This window comes from Pyrus communis, chromosome 3, assembly GCF_041283825.1.
Source record: "Pyrus communis isolate YQ-2024b chromosome 3, ASM4128382v1, whole genome shotgun sequence".
Taxonomy (NCBI): Eukaryota; Viridiplantae; Streptophyta; class Magnoliopsida; order Rosales; family Rosaceae; genus Pyrus; species Pyrus communis.
The window spans coordinates 22,507,576-22,522,933 of NC_142567.1; the positions used below are offsets into that span (position 1 = coordinate 22,507,576).

General features: G+C 38.1%; 2 protein-coding genes across 7 annotated transcripts; one reads left to right on the plus strand and one right to left on the minus strand.

Annotated features, from left to right (window-relative positions):
• The first annotated feature begins 881 nt into the window (after positions 1-881).
• LOC137715582 (zinc finger protein JACKDAW) lies at positions 882-3,552 on the plus strand. 6 transcript variants are annotated; one of them, XM_088691338.1, is made up of 4 exons: positions 882-1,065; positions 1,165-1,381; positions 1,527-1,926; positions 2,389-3,552. In XM_088691338.1, exons 2-4 carry the CDS (start codon positions 1,249-1,251, stop codon positions 3,155-3,157), a joined length of 1,302 nt encoding a protein of 433 aa, XP_088547464.1. In that variant the 5' UTR covers positions 882-1,065; positions 1,165-1,248; the 3' UTR covers positions 3,158-3,552. The 6 variants fall into 6 exon arrangements, with proteins under 6 accessions (XP_088547464.1, XP_088547463.1, XP_088547462.1 ...); XM_088691337.1 differs by having other exon boundaries at positions 911-1,160; positions 1,249-1,381; XM_088691336.1 differs by having other exon boundaries at positions 952-1,065; positions 1,249-1,381.
• A 10,942-nt stretch (positions 3,553-14,494) lies between these two features.
• Positions 14,495-15,052, minus strand: LOC137714311 (uncharacterized). Its single transcript, XM_068453551.2, has one exon. The coding sequence runs from the start codon at positions 15,050-15,052 to the stop codon at positions 14,495-14,497; it is 558 nt and encodes a 185-aa protein (XP_068309652.2).
• Between the last annotated feature and the right edge of the window lie 306 nt (positions 15,053-15,358).

Genomic DNA, 15,358 nt, shown 5'->3' on the forward strand with positions numbered 1-15,358 from the left:
CATTGGAATTTTCTGTGGTAAAAAATTTCACAGAGAAAAGTCGTACACAAGGTTTTTGTGATGGTGAAAGACGATGTAATGGTTATGTAAGTTCTGGAAGAGTCTGATAAGTAGATTTTATATTATATATTTAACCATATTTTTAGTATATTTTGATTAATATTTTAAAGAATATGGGAATGAGAAGTTTTTTTTTTTTTTTTCCTTTTAATTAGACATATGTTAGAATTATATGTAGATGAGGTTTTGAAAAGAAAAAAAACAATAAAATTTGGTTGTATGAAATTACATTTCTGCCTCATATTTCTTATTCATATTATGTTTTAATTAGATGATTAATCTGATAATTTGATAGAATTTTAGTTGATAATGAATATTTTATTAATTAGTAGAGATAAGATAGATGTTATTCAGTGTCAGTCAAAATGTACAACCATCCGTTTATAATTAACCGTTTCGACGATTTTATTTATTTTTCTTTCAATTAATAAATTGCACTCTGATTTTTAAGTAGAGAGAGAATTTCTAGAGAACAGTGTAGGCAGTACCTGTGTGTAGGCTGAAGTAGTGTCTCGTGGGTTTTGGTCGACATGTCAAGCGGTACCAGTCATCTCTTGTCTTTGTATTATCAACTTTCCCTTCTCACCGTCATCGACAGTCTTTTATGGGTCCCCCACTCTCTCTGCTGCCACTCAGCTCTCACGGGCGGCACCACCCTCACTCTCTTTCTCCTCATGGCCCTCATGCAATTATAGCGTAATGATTTTTACCTCACGAATCGCTGGCTGTAAAGGCAACTCACTTTTCTTTAGGGTTTAACCTTTTCAATTCAAAACTTGATTTCATCTTTTAAAACTTTCCCACTTTTGTAAAAAGGAAGAGAATGGGGTCTACCGGTCCAGCTGATTCTATGGCTGACCGACATTGAGAGCGCAGCCGTATAAGATAAGGGGAAGAGAGAGAAGAAATATTCTCTTTTGCTTTCATTTTCTGTGTAGCATTTTCCCTTCCAAGTTCAAGCAAAGTGAAGAATTTTCCCAGAAAACAAAAAAGCTTTGATCTGAGGTGCTTCATTTGTTCTCAAGGATTCAATACAGACACTGAGATTTTATTATTGTCTTCTGCAGTAGTAAAGTTTTTAACTTTCTTAATTTGTTTTGGTAGGGTACTGCTTCTGTACTTACTTTTGCTGAATTAATTATCAAGTTTAGACCACAACCCATTACATCTAATAAGCTCAACTTCCAGATGATGTCCGAAGATGCGCTTTTAGTTCCCTCCACCATCACAGGGTTTGCTCAAGAGCCCGATTTCAACCCTAACCCTAACCCTAATATAAATAATCAATTCAAAAGGAAGAGAAGTTTACCTGGAACGCCAGGCAAGTGTGTTTTCATGTCTACCTTGCAGCTTCACACACTTCATTAGCTTCGATCAACATATGTCAATCAATATTCCTTCTTTTTTTGTTATTTTCGTTTTTTCATATTTTTTTTTTGTTTGATGGGACTTTAATTCAATTGCAGATCCAGATGCAGAAGTGATAGCTATGTCCCCAAAATCTCTAATGGCCACAAATCGGTTCGTTTGCGAAATTTGCAACAAGGGTTTCCAGAGAGACCAGAACTTGCAGCTTCACCGACGTGGCCACAACCTTCCGTGGAAGCTCAAACAAAGATCAAAAACAGAAGTTATTCGGAAGAAGGTGTACGTGTGCCCGGAAAAGACTTGCGTGCACCACGAGCCATCGCGAGCGCTCGGAGACCTCACCGGAATCAAAAAGCACTTCAGCCGAAAGCACGGCGAGAAGAAGTGGAAGTGTGAGAAGTGCTCAAAGAAATACGCAGTTCAATCGGATTGGAAGGCACATAGCAAAGTTTGTGGGACTAGAGAGTATAGATGTGACTGTGGCACACTCTTTTCCAGGTACTACTATCTACTGTTTATTTCCAGTTTAATCCGTCACTTCCTATCTTTACAAATTCCCTCCTTTTATATGATTAATTTGGGGAAAGAATATACATTTAATGCTTTCACGTAGAGACCTTATGGGGATCTATTTGATTTTAAATATTTAATGCTGTATGATTACTCGGGTGTGCGATTTTGTCATGTATTTTTCGAGTATTGCTGAACTCATCAAATTTGTGGGATTTTCTACTTTGCACCGGGAATCTACTATACACAGGATCCTCTACTGTCAAATATTTGTTCATTTAATTTTTTGCAACATATTCAACCATTCATTGTTCCAGTGCATTGCCACAAGGAGCATAATAGAATTTTCACAAATTTATTTACCAAATTTCAACTACTTAAATGTGCTTTATACATGCATATAATACACTGTTAAACTTATCAGTTTGTTGACCAAATTTTGTTAAACAGGAAGGATAGCTTCATAACACACAGAGCCTTCTGTGATGCATTGGCGGCTGAGCAAAGTGCAAGATTTTGCTCAGCTTCAACTATTCATCCAAGCTTCATGAATGGGTCATTTACCAATAATGCCCATGAACCACAAAGAATCCCAAATTTTATACCAATGTTTCAGTCGGAAGTTGCTGGCTCTGACCATCTAGCAGCCAACAATTCTCATCTCAGCTCTAAAGCTTTTATGCCTGAAATGCTGCAAACGGCATCAATGGACATGTTTGGATCGTCTTCATCGTCATCTCAGATGCAATGGCTCATTAACAACAAAAGGTTCGTGGAAGAATCATCATTTGCAAATGCCAACAATCTCTCTATGTCATCGGCGCTGTTACTTCGGGGAGTGCTAAAGGAGGAGGAAGAATCCAAAGGGAGTTTCTCTGAAACAATTACCACCACTACCACCTCTTTCTATAATAACAACATTAATAACAATCAGAACCACCACCAACAAAAACCCATGTCAGCCACAGCACTTTTGCAAAAAGCAGCTCGAACGGGATCTACAACCAGCAACAACAACCCAGCTACAGCATTCAACAACGCCGCCTTTAACTTCAATGATTTGGTGAATTTTATGTCTCCTTCGTCAACTCAAGGAGCCACAGTTGGAGATGGGTCACTGTTCTTGAACAACAACCACTTGATGATGTCAGCTGAAGCAGCAGCCATGACAAAACAAGGACAAAGTGAGCAAAGTAGTTTAACCAGAGACTTCCTTTGAGTAGGAGGAGGTGATGCAATATTTAGTGGTGGATTGTCTTTCTTTCAACAAGAGCTAGCAAAGTTAGCTTCTATGAGTGACTTGAGCCAATATGCTAGTACTACTACTAGTAGTCGGCATCAATGACATAAATTACAAGGCAATTATAATTATAAGGAAGACTTAGTTGTACTATAACTAGAGTTTTAGATGAAATGAATACCAATGGAATTAGATTATTAGGAGGAGATAACGAGTCTGAGTTGCACTTCTACAAAGCGAGTCAACTCGGAAAGAGAGCTAATGCAGGTTGGGATAGAGTTAACAAAACGAGACAATTCATGGAGGGTATAGGGACCCTCCATGCATGCATATTGTAGATTTTATTTTGTTTTAAGATTTAATCTTTCTTGTCATTCGATAAGCACTAAAGCCTAAAATGTGGCATGTTTGGCTGTGATTCGTGACCCATGTCACTGCCTTTTCTCAGTGTCAACATTTTCCACCGTCAGTTTTAAACAAGGGAATCTAATGTACGTGGATGTGGGCCTAATTAGACAATTCAAGTTGAGCTAATTTAGAAAAAAAGCTCCTTGACAATGGAGTGGCTTCTACTTTATTTACTAGATTTGAGGTAATTTGTATTCCCAAGTAATTAGTAATGTTTAATTGTTAGGTTACCAAGAATGTTTGTCAATTGTTGTAATCGACATACAAGCTTGTTGTTTATAACAAATAGATCTTGGATATTCCTATTTGTTTGTAATACATCACTCTAATCCAGTCTATTATCCCCTGATAAATAAGAATATCCAGGGATCTATTAGTTTTTGTACAATGCAAATAATAATGTTGTTTGTTTAAAACAATTTATTATAGTATCAATTATGTACCAGTAAAAAAACCTATAATACTCATAACACCGTAAATTCATCTTAATTATAACCTAGAAAACTATCAAAACGTCGTGGGTTCTAGAAAATTAATGTAGAAAGACATTAAGAGCAAAATCTGGCTATTTCCTCAAGAAGGAAGTCTCTCCCTCGCTACAATTAGGTGCCAGGGATTTCGGTTGAATCTATATCATCAACATGCAGCCTTACCGGTGTAACCCATATCATCCGAAAAAGTTGGGTTCCACCATAAAATTCATTGGCAATATAGGAAATAACTCAATCTCTTATAAGCCTTTGTAAGTTGGGGTTCCACCATAAAACCAATTGTCAATATGGGAAGTAGTCCAACCTTTTATAAGCCCAATAAGGTTTCTCCTTTAACTGATGTGGGACTCTTTCACCTCACATTCTCAAACGCTCCATCATGTGTAACAGAGTTTCAAGCCAAACATGTGAACAACACAAACAGGGTGACATGGACCGGTGTAACCCATATCATCCGAAAAAGTTGGGTTCCACCATAAAATTCATTGGCAATATAGGAAATAACTCAATCTCTTATAAGCCTTTGTAAGTTGGGGTTCCACCATAAAACCAATTGTCAATATGGGAAGTAGTCCAACCTTTTATAAGCCCAATAAGGTTTCTCCTTTAACTGATGTGGGACTCTTTCACCTCACATTCTCAAACGCTCCATCATGTGTAACAGAGTTTCAAGCCAAACATGTGAACAACACAAACAAGGTGACATGGAGCATGTTTAGCTGTTGGACTTCACACGTAGGCCAAACCTACTTTGATACCATAAAGAAAATTGAGGTTCCACCATAAAACAAATTGGCAATATGAGGAATAGCCTAACTTATTTATAAGCTCATGCAAGGTCCCTCCTACCATCAATGCGAGAATCTGCGATGTTCTGCAAAAATGTTAACGTTCTTATCTCCCACTAACAGCAGGAAGACTGTCTCATCAAAATGACAATCTGCAAAGTGAGCGATAAAGAGATCGCATGTCAAGAGCTCTAAGTATCTCAAATAACTGGTGGCAAACCATAACCAACATAGATTCTCATTCTCCTATGAGGACCCATTTTGGCCATAGTGGCAACGTTATTGGCACATAAATTGCCCACCTAAACACACGTAACTGCGAGACGTCAGGCTCGTAACTAGTAACCAACTGTAACGATGAAAGAGATTGGGTGGCAATGGGTCTCAGGCGAACCAACATAGCTACATGCAAAATTGCATAGCCCCAAGCAAATTGTGGAAGCTTGGTGCGCATGGCCTTGATCCATATCCGTCCCCAAATCTGACTAAGTAATATATGGTATATTATATATATACATATATATATATATATATATATATATATTCATTATTCACTAGACTCATTACCTTGAGAATACAAAAGTTACATTGTGTGAGTTGCATTTTGTAGGAAAGTTCAAAAGTTTTGAATCAAAACCAATAAGAATTCAATGGTGCTTATGAGAGATATCAAAGATCAACCAACATCATCTATGTTTTAAATTCACTAGTTAATTTTTATACTCCGCAAGATCCGTTCATTGAATCATTTTAAACATCAAATATTTAATGATGAAATTAATATCTACTAAATTATAATGCGTCAACTGAAGGAATATATCTTTTGTATTGATGAATATGGATATGATGGGGAATCCGTTATCTTGTGGGTATGGTTATGGATAATCTATGATGGTTAATTTGCAATTTTTTAATATGGTTAATTTCATGGTTATGGAGATGGATATAACATTTTCGTCCTCAAACCGAATTGTTGCCATCTCGGTCTCCAAATAGAGATGTCAAATAAAATATCAAATTGAATTTTTATAGCTGATGTGACAAAATAACCAAAATGCTTTTTGGTTATTATAAAATCAAATGGGTCAGAATTTAATAATAAAATAATCAGTAAGTGAAGAAAAATAAAGAAATATGTGGGCACAGCATTAAAATAAAACAAAAAAGAAAAATAGCATTGCCTTCAAGTTTGGCAGCAAAGTGGAGAATGTCAACTATGTAGGAGACATCTCCTTTGAAGCTATTTTTTTTTTTGTCAAAATAGTTGACATAGACTTTTGACATCTCCTTCGGATTCTTTGGAGATGCTATGAGGTAGTTATTTAGAATGTTTTTAAATATTAGAACCAATTTAGAATTACTCCTAAATTTATGTAGTTATTTGTATTTAATCCTAATTATTCGTATTTAATCCTATATTTGTTAATGATTATATGAGTATCAGTAATATATATTTGTTAGATTCGTTTTGTCTTCATAATGTGTGTGCCTTGATACTGGAATACAAGAAAATCAATATCAGGATTAATGAGGTTGTTGGTGGATTACTGCTGTAACAATACGTTTGTGTTTACTGGTTTTTTTTTTTTTTTTTTTTTTGGTGAAGAACGGGGATTACAACCCAAAGAGAACTACAAAACAACAGCAAAACGAGTCCAAGGGACTCTAGCATTATCATCAATGAGAGATGATCTAATCCAAACGGGAGGCTTATTAAATACAAGAACACCAATATCCATATTATAACTCCAGTTAGCCAACTAATCCACCATAATATTCTTCTCTTTGTAAATGTGATCCAATTCACACCTCCTCAATTGTCTCATCATTAATCTGCAACTATGCATAATTGCCTCCAAAGGATGGAAATTATCAACTTGGGTTTGCTTCAACAACATAACAATAGCCTTGGAATCCATCTCAATATGAAGATCAGTAGCACCCTTATAAATAGTGAGTTGTAAACCAAAGTATAAACTCCATAATTCAGCATCACAAACCTGCCCTTGTCCCAAATTCACAGCAAAGCCACCTAACCAGTTGCCATTATGATCTCTTAGTACGCCACCAGCCCCAATTCAACTAGAATTTGTCCTTCTAGATCCATCCACATTTAGCTTACACCAACTTACATCAGGATGATCGCAAGAGAGGGAAATTTACCTCTTGACAGGTTTAACGGAAGACTTCACACAAGCCTTCAACCATTCAGCCACATCTCTCACAATGATTGCTTCTGGATCCATAGACACGACAAATTTGAAATAAAAAATCTGCTTGTTTCTCCATTTCCAAATATACCAGCAAATAAAAAGGAAAAGAGTACACCAAGCACCCTCATTGGTCCCTTTTGAACTTATTTTCAGATTTGCCAGCAACCAAGCCTTAAACTCAAGATTCTGGGCATTTCTCAGTTGCCTTGGAACTCCCATACTTTCCCAAATACACACAGCCCTCGAACAATCTTTTAAAATATGAGCAATGGACTCAATTGGTCCACAAGAAATCATACAAGAAGAATCAGAAGTTATTTGTCTTCTAACTCGCTGCTGTTGGAAAATCAAATAAAAACAGGTTGTTAATGGTTAAAACAAGCTGTCAGTTTCTTTCCAGGGTGTTTTTCAGCAACTACAAAGATCATTGCTTCCTCCATGTGTTAGCCGAAAGGAGATTGAAAGACAGCAGAGATGTGAGCTGCTGTGTGCAAGCCGAAAGGTGGTTATTACAACCTGCCATGATGCAATGCATGTGTATGCCAACTGTCAAAGTTGCTGCATGTGTTTGAAAGGGTGTAAAGATGTGGAACACCATCATTCATTATATGTATTGTTGGATTGTTTATTTTTTCAGTTTTGTATAAATAGGCCATCTTGCTAAGCCTTAGAATATATCATCCGAATCCCATTTTCCATTCTCATTATCAGCTTGTAAGCTATTGATTTTTGTAAACTCTCTTTTCATATATCAAAGTCCAAGTGTTTTTTTTTTCAAAGCTTGTTGCTTCCCTCCTTTCTCTATTTCTTTGTCCAATTTTATTGAGAGTGAAAGCGAGAGGTGTGATAGAGTTTGTAAACTTATCACCCACATATTTTGGTATTGAGTTAGTAAACTTTAGAATACTAACAATTGGTATCAGAGCCAGAATACCATTCTGGCAGGTGCAGCAGTTATGGCGTCCAACTTAGTGTAACTCCAAGTTCCCACATTGAAGAAAGAAAATTATGAAAGATGGTGCATCCAATTCAAATTGTTTAGATCACAGGAGCTATGGGAAGTTGTCAGTAGTGGGTATGTTGTACCCACTGCCGAGCAAGAAGCCGTATATACTGCGGATCAAAGGAACACTCTCAAGGACTTACGAAAGAAGGACCAAAAGGCGCTGTATCTTCTATACCAGGGTTTGGAAGATTCAACGTTCGAGAAGGTTGCAGAAGCAACAATGAGCAAGCAAGTATGGGATACACTCAGTACAATCTACAAAGGAGTAGATCGAGTCAAGAAAGTGAGATTACAGTCACTTCGAGCAGATTTTGAAACTGCTCACATGAATGAAAGAAAGAGCATCTCCGACTATCACACAAGGCTCATTGCGATAGTAAATCAGATGAGGAGAAATGGCGAGAAACTCGATGGAGTACGAGTTGTGGAGAAAATCCTTCGGTCACTCACATCCAACTTTGAGCATGTGGTGACTGCCATTGAGGAATCGAAGGATTTGGAGACAATGAGCACAGAGGAATTGCTAGGATCCCTCCTAGTTCACGAGCAACGCATTCAGAAGAATGCAAGCCCCACAACGCTAGAGCAAGCTTTGGAGTCAAAGTTGAATATTGACAAACCAAATGGAGGTCGTGGGCAGTGGAACTCATGTCGTGGGAGTTCATCCAACCGTAGCCGAGGAGGAGCCCGAGGAAGAGGTCGAGGCTATGCACAAAATCAAGGTCAGTCTCAGGAGTGGAGATCTACTCGAGGAAAGGCGCATATCCAGTGTCACAACTGTAAGCAATATGGACATTATGCCAATGAATGTTCACATAAAAATGGTGAGCATGTCAACATGGCAGAATCAAGTGGAAATACTGATGAAGAACTTACAGTCTTGCTAGCACACCATGATTCCAGTAGCCAACAAGATGTTTGGTATTTGGACTCTGGTGCAAGCAATCACATGTGTGGAAAGAATGAGTTTTTTGCCGAACTCAAAGACGGGGCCTATGGATCTGTAAGTCTTGGTGACTCCTCAAAGTTGCCAGTTGAAGGAAAAGGGAAGATCAAGATCATCCAGAAGGATGGTAGAGAAGAATACATCTCCGATACCTACTACATACCAGGTATGAAGAGCAACATTCTGAGCATTGGTCAACTGCTCCATAAAGGGTACATTATACATATGGAGAACATGCTTCTCACTCTCAGGAATGCAAGGAGAAAGCTTATTGCACGTGTTCGAATGTCAAAGAACCGGATGTTTCCGTTGAATTTGAACACAAAGATTGGAAGCTGCAACATCGGTGTAATGGAAGATGAGTCATGGAAATGGCATCTTCGATTTGGCCATCTTCATTTCAATGGCCTAAAGTTGCTGTCAAGTGGAGGAATGGTTCGTGGTCTACCCCAAATTGAAGCCACACGCCAAGTATGTGAAGGTTGTGTGCTTGGCAAACAAGCACGACTATCGTTCCCTGTTGGTGATACATGGAGAGCAAAGGCACCACTGCAGTTGGAACACACAGATATATGTGGTCCATTGGATCCCATGTCTTATGGAGGTAATAGGTATTTTATTACTTTCATTGATGATTTTAGTAGGAAGACTTGGGTTTATTTTCTCAAGGAGAAGTCGGCTGCCCTAAAAATCTTCAAGGAGTTCAAGGCACTCACAGAGGCTGAAAGCAACCACAAGCTTGTGGCTGTGAGATCAGATAGAGGTGGAGAGTACACCTCCAATGCTTTCCAAGCATACTGCAAGGAGCAAGGAATTAGGCATCAACTTACTGCTACCTATACCCCACAGCAAAATGGGATAGCCGAAAGAAAGAATCGAACCATCATTAACATGACAAGGTCCATGCTTAAGGAGAAGAATTTGCCAAAAGAATTGTGGGCAGAAGCTGTAGCTTGTTCGATTTATTTGTTGAATCGATGTCCAACAAAGAGTGTCAAGAGGATGACACCACAAGAGGCTTGGAGTGGGTACAAGCTGAATGTTGCACACCTAAGAGTTTTTGGGTGTGTTGCATATGCTCAAGTTCCAGAAGCCAAGAGGAGGAAACTTGATGATAGAGGTGAGAAGTGTGCGTTTGTGGGCTATAGTGAAGAGTCCAAGGCATACAAGCTCTACAACCCACTAACTGGCAAACTAGTGGTTAGTAGAGATGTCATCTTCAGTGAGGAAGAGACATAGAAGTGGAACAACAAAGAAGTCAGTAAAGAGAAGATCGTCTCCACTGATTTTGAAGAACCAGAAGTTGTACCACCTATTGAGCAACAGCCTGCTCAAACAATCACAACAACTCCAGTGCACAGAATTGCAAGGAGTGGTCCTACATCTAGTGAGGAAAGCAGCTCCTCAACTCCAGTGAGGTTAAGGAGTCTCACAGAGATTTATGGACAAGAAGAAGAAGAAACCAATTTTTTCTGCTTCTATGCAGACCATGAGCCTCTCTCATTCAATGAAGCTGTGGAAGAAGATTGTTGGAAGAAAGCCATGGAAGAAGAGATCCATGCCATCGAGAAGAAAGACACTTGGGAGTTAACAAAGCTCCCACCAAATCAGAAGGCTATTGGTGTCAAGTGGGTTTACAAGATCAAACGCATTGCAAATGGAAGTATGGATCGATACAAATCAAGGCTTATAGCAAAGGGCTACAAACAGAAGTATGGAGTGGACTATGATGAAGTCTATGCTCCAGTTGCAAGACTTGACACGGTAAGATTACTAATCTCTCTTGCCGCTCAGCATAAATGGAAAATTTATCAATTAGATGTCAAGTCAGCCTTCCTTAATGGAGTTCTTGAGGAAGAAGTGTACGTGGAACAACCAGAAGGCTTCCAAGTACAAGGAAAAGAAGATAAGGTGTATCGTTTGAAGAAAGCTTTGTATAGCCTCAAGCAAGCACCACGAGCTTGGAACTCAAGGATTGACAACTACCTTCACCAAAATAGATTTCAGAAATGTCCATACGAGCATTCAGTTTACATGAAGAACGGTGAAAATGGGAGTTCTTAATTATTTGTCTCTATGTAGATGACTTGTTGTTTACAAGAAACAATGAAGCAATGTTCTATGAGTTCAAGCAATCCATGTTCAGTGAATTCGAGATGACTGACAATGGATTAATGTCATACTTTCTTGGCATATAGGTGAAGCAAGAAAGTGACGGTATCTACATCTCTCAACAAAAGTACATGGGAGATATATTGGAGAAATTCAATATGGACAAGTGCAATATTGTCAACACTCCAGTTGCAACTGGATTGAAGCTGTCCAAGGAAGGAGAAGGTGAGTTTGTAAACTCAACCGTGTACAAAAGCTTGGTTGGAAGCCTACAATCACAAAACCTGATATAGTTTATGGTGTTGGACTCGTGAGTTGATACATGGAAACACTAAGGGAGCCTCATTGGCTGGCCGCCAAGAGAATTTTGAGGTACATAAGAGGTACTCTAAACTATGGTCTATTTTATAATTTTGGTGAAGATGCAAAATTATTTGGTTATTCAGATAGTGATTGGGGAGGTGACCAAGATGAAAGGAAAAGCACAACTGGCTATGTGTTTTTTCTAAGATCAACAGCTTTCTCATGGACTTCAAAGAAGCAATCAATTGTTGCTTTGTCATCGTGTGAAGCCGAGTACGTTGTTGTAGCCTCAACCGTGTGTGAGGCAATTTGGTTAAGAAATCTGTTGAAGTCAGTGTGTCATCCACAAGTGGAATCGACTGTGATTCATGTGGATAACATCTCAGCTATCAAGCTTGCTAGGAATCCAGTCCAACATGGAAAGAGTAAGCACATCGATACCAGGTTCCATTTTTTGAGGGATCATGTGAAGCAAAAGACAATTGAGCTTGTCTATTGTCACACGAAGGAACAAGTGGCAGACATCTTCACTAAGCCACTGCCAGTTGAGCCATTCAAGTTGCTACGTGAAATGCTAGGGATAAAGGCGTTTTAATTTGAGGAGGTGTGTTGGAAAATCAAATAAAAACAGGTTGTTAATGGTTAAAACAAGCTGTCAGTTTCTTTCCAGGGTGTTTTTCAGCAACTACAAAGATCATTGCTTCCTCCATGTGTTAGCCGAAAGGAGATTGAAAGACAGCAGAGATGTGAGCTGCTGTGTGCAAGCCGAAAGGTGGTTATTACAACCTGCCATGATGCAATGCATGTGTATGCCAACTGTCAAAGTTGCTGCATGTGTTTGAAAGGGTGTAAAGATGTGGAACACCATCATTCATTATATGTATTGTTGGATTGTTTATTTTTTCAGTTTTGTATAAATAGGCCATCTTGCTAAGCCTTAGAATATATCATCCGAATCCCATTTCCCATTCTCATTTTCAGCTTGTAAGCTATTGATTTTGTAAACTCTCTTTTCATATATCAAAGTCCAAGTGTTTTTTTTCAAAGCTTGTTGCTTCCCTCCTTTCTCTATTTCTTTGTCCAATTTTATTGAGAGTGAAAGTGAGAGGTGTGATAGAGTTTGTAAACTTATCACCCACATATTTTGGTATTGAGTTAGTAAACTTTAGAATACCAACAGCTGCTCATTAGAAAGCAATCTCTCTTTATTCATCAACCAAAGAAAAACTTTTAGCTTAGGCGGAACATTAATTTTCCAAATAAAATCCCAGCAACAATCAGGCAAATCCTATCCATCAAAGAAAAGATTATAAGCTGACTTAACTGTGAAAACTCCATTAGAAACACATCTCCAAATAATTTTATCCATACCTACACCAGTAGTACCAGCAGGCTGACATATAACTTTTGGAACCATATCCCTTGGCTACACACCTATGAGCTTATCAAGATCCCACCAACCATTACTTAAAAACTCAGAGAGAGATATTAGCAACATCAATGGTTTCAATTAAAAGGACATTTAAGACCCATGAATCCTTCCAAAATTTCACACTCTCACCATTGCCAATTCTCCAAGTCATGCCCTTTTTAGGAAGATTAGCTCCATACAGAATTCCTGTCCAAGAATAAGAACACTCGGTTCTTTCATGAATTTTGGGTGTAAAATAGAATAGCCTTTCAAATACTTAGCCGGATCAATTTGAGGCCAAAAACCACAGTCCTTAGCATGAATCCTACACCCTAACGTGGTGAAAATAGCCTAATTCATTACACAAACTCTCTTAATCCCCAAACCACCCTTACTTTTAGGTCTGCAAACCATACTCCATTGGCACAAATGAACTTTTTTCTTTTGATCGATATCCTCCCACAAAAAATTCATGTTCAACGTGTCTAACTCTTCACACACACTAGCAGGAAGCTTGGTCATATGGATGGCATAAACTGGTATGGACGATGTAACAGCTTGAACTAAGGTAATTCTTTCAGCGATGGACAATACCTTGCTCTTCCAAGTTGCCAACCTCTTCTGAACTTTATCAATAACGCCCAAATAAGTAGCCTTTGAAACTCTAGTTGGAATTAGAAGCATTCCTAAATAATTCCCAAGACTCTATTTGACAGGAGAACCACAAATTGTACAAATACTATTAACAACAGCCCTGGACGTGTTTGGAGAACAATAGAGAACATATTTTCAAAGTTAATAGCTTGACCAAAAGCTTTGCAAAAAATTTCAAGGCACCTCTTCATTAATCTTGCTTGCTTTAGAGTAGCTTCAGAAAACAAAATTAAATCATCACCAAAAAAGAGATGAGAGACCCCAGGTCCAGATTGAGAAGCCTTAGCAGGTTTCCACCTTCCTCTGTTCACAGTTGCAGAAATTAAATGAGAAAGTTTCTCAATACATAGAACAAACAAATAAGGGGACAAATGATCCCCTTGCCAAATACAGTTTTGAGGAGTAAAACTCACCATTGAAACAAATTTGGTACCTAACGGTGGATACACATTCCATCATAAGTTGAACCAAATTCGAAGGCAACCCAACCATATTCAGCACATATTCAATAAACTTCCAATCAAGTATGTCATACGCCATAGAGAGATCAATTTTCCAGGCTAAAAATCCCTTTTGGCCTTTTGACATTCTGAACTTGTGAAGAATTTCTTGAGCAATGAGGATATTGTCAGAAATTTTTCTACCAGGAACAAAACTAGCCTGATTAGGACTAATCAGATAAGGCAAGAGAAGTCTGATTCTAGCAACAATGAATTTAGAGATCACTTTATAAAGAGGGCAACAAAGACAAATAGGCCTAAAATTCAACATTTTTGAGGATTATCAATTTTAGGTACCAATGTTATCAGCGTACTGTTTAACCCCACAGGCAATCTCCTTGAGTGAAAAGCATTCCATACCATTTCAAAGATATCATTAGCACATATATTCCATTGACTTTGATAAAAGCAAGCAGGAAAACCATCAATACCTGGAGCTTTAAGGCCTCCAATATTAAAGAGGCTTTCCTTGACTTCAACCATATTAAATATCTTTGGTAAGAGCTTCACAATCAGCATCATGTATATCAGGAAAAAAATTAGGAAGAGATTCCATTTGCTTAGACTTTTTCCAACGCGAAAAAATAGTTTGAAAGTACTCTGCTGCCAACTTTTTCAGATTAGAAGGCTCCGATATCCAAGAACCTTGATTGTTAATGAGCCCTTCAATTCTATTTCTTCTCCTCCTTACAATAGTAGTGAGATGAAAAAAGTTGGTATTACGATCACCTTCTTGAAGCCACCTCAACCGAGACTTTTGATGCCAAAATATAGCCTCCTCATTCAAAACTTCATTATACTCAGAAATCAACTCATCCTCCAATTTAGAAAGAAATTTATTAGCCCCACGACACAAAACTTTTTGAATCCCATCAATTCTTGCTAGAAGTCTGCGCTTTCTCTGTTTGAGATGACCAAAGACTTGAATATTCCACTTCTTAAGCGGTTTAACAAGAGCACAAGTTTTATCAGCAACCGAACATCCACCATTACTCCAATACCCAGCAACAAACTCCTTGAAATTTTCATGCCTCAACCACATAGCTTCAAAACGAAAAGGACGATGCTTGGGAGAAAATGAATGATGAGAATTTAAGCATATCTTAATTGGGCAGTGATCTGATTTGGTTCGCGGGAAATGGTGAACATAAGCTTCAAAGAAAAGGCTCCTCCAACTCATATTTCAAATCCCTCGATCAATTCTTTCTAAAACTTTTTTATTAGTCCAAGTAAATTTAGGACCAATACAACCCAAATCAATCATATAATTCCTATCCACCCAGGATTGGAAGCCTTTTTAATCTGCATAATGGAGCACCACCAAGTTTATCTTCCACACACAACATGT

Excerpts from the sequence above, each read along its gene's own strand:
- LOC137714311 (XM_068453551.2), bottom strand. The coding sequence starts at position 15,052 with ATGTGGTTGAGGCATGAAAATTTCAAGGAGTTTGTTGCTGGGTATTGG.
- LOC137715582 (XM_088691338.1), top strand. The coding sequence starts at position 1,249 with ATGATGTCCGAAGATGCGCTTTTAGTTCCCTCCACCATCACAGGGTTT. Across the intron at positions 1,382-1,526 it reads AAGTTTACCTGGAACGCCAG|ATCCAGATGCAGAAGTGATA; the intron begins GCAAGTGTGTTT and ends ATTCAATTGCAG. Across the intron at positions 1,927-2,388 it reads TGTGGCACACTCTTTTCCAG|GAAGGATAGCTTCATAACAC; the intron begins GTACTACTATCT and ends TTTGTTAAACAG.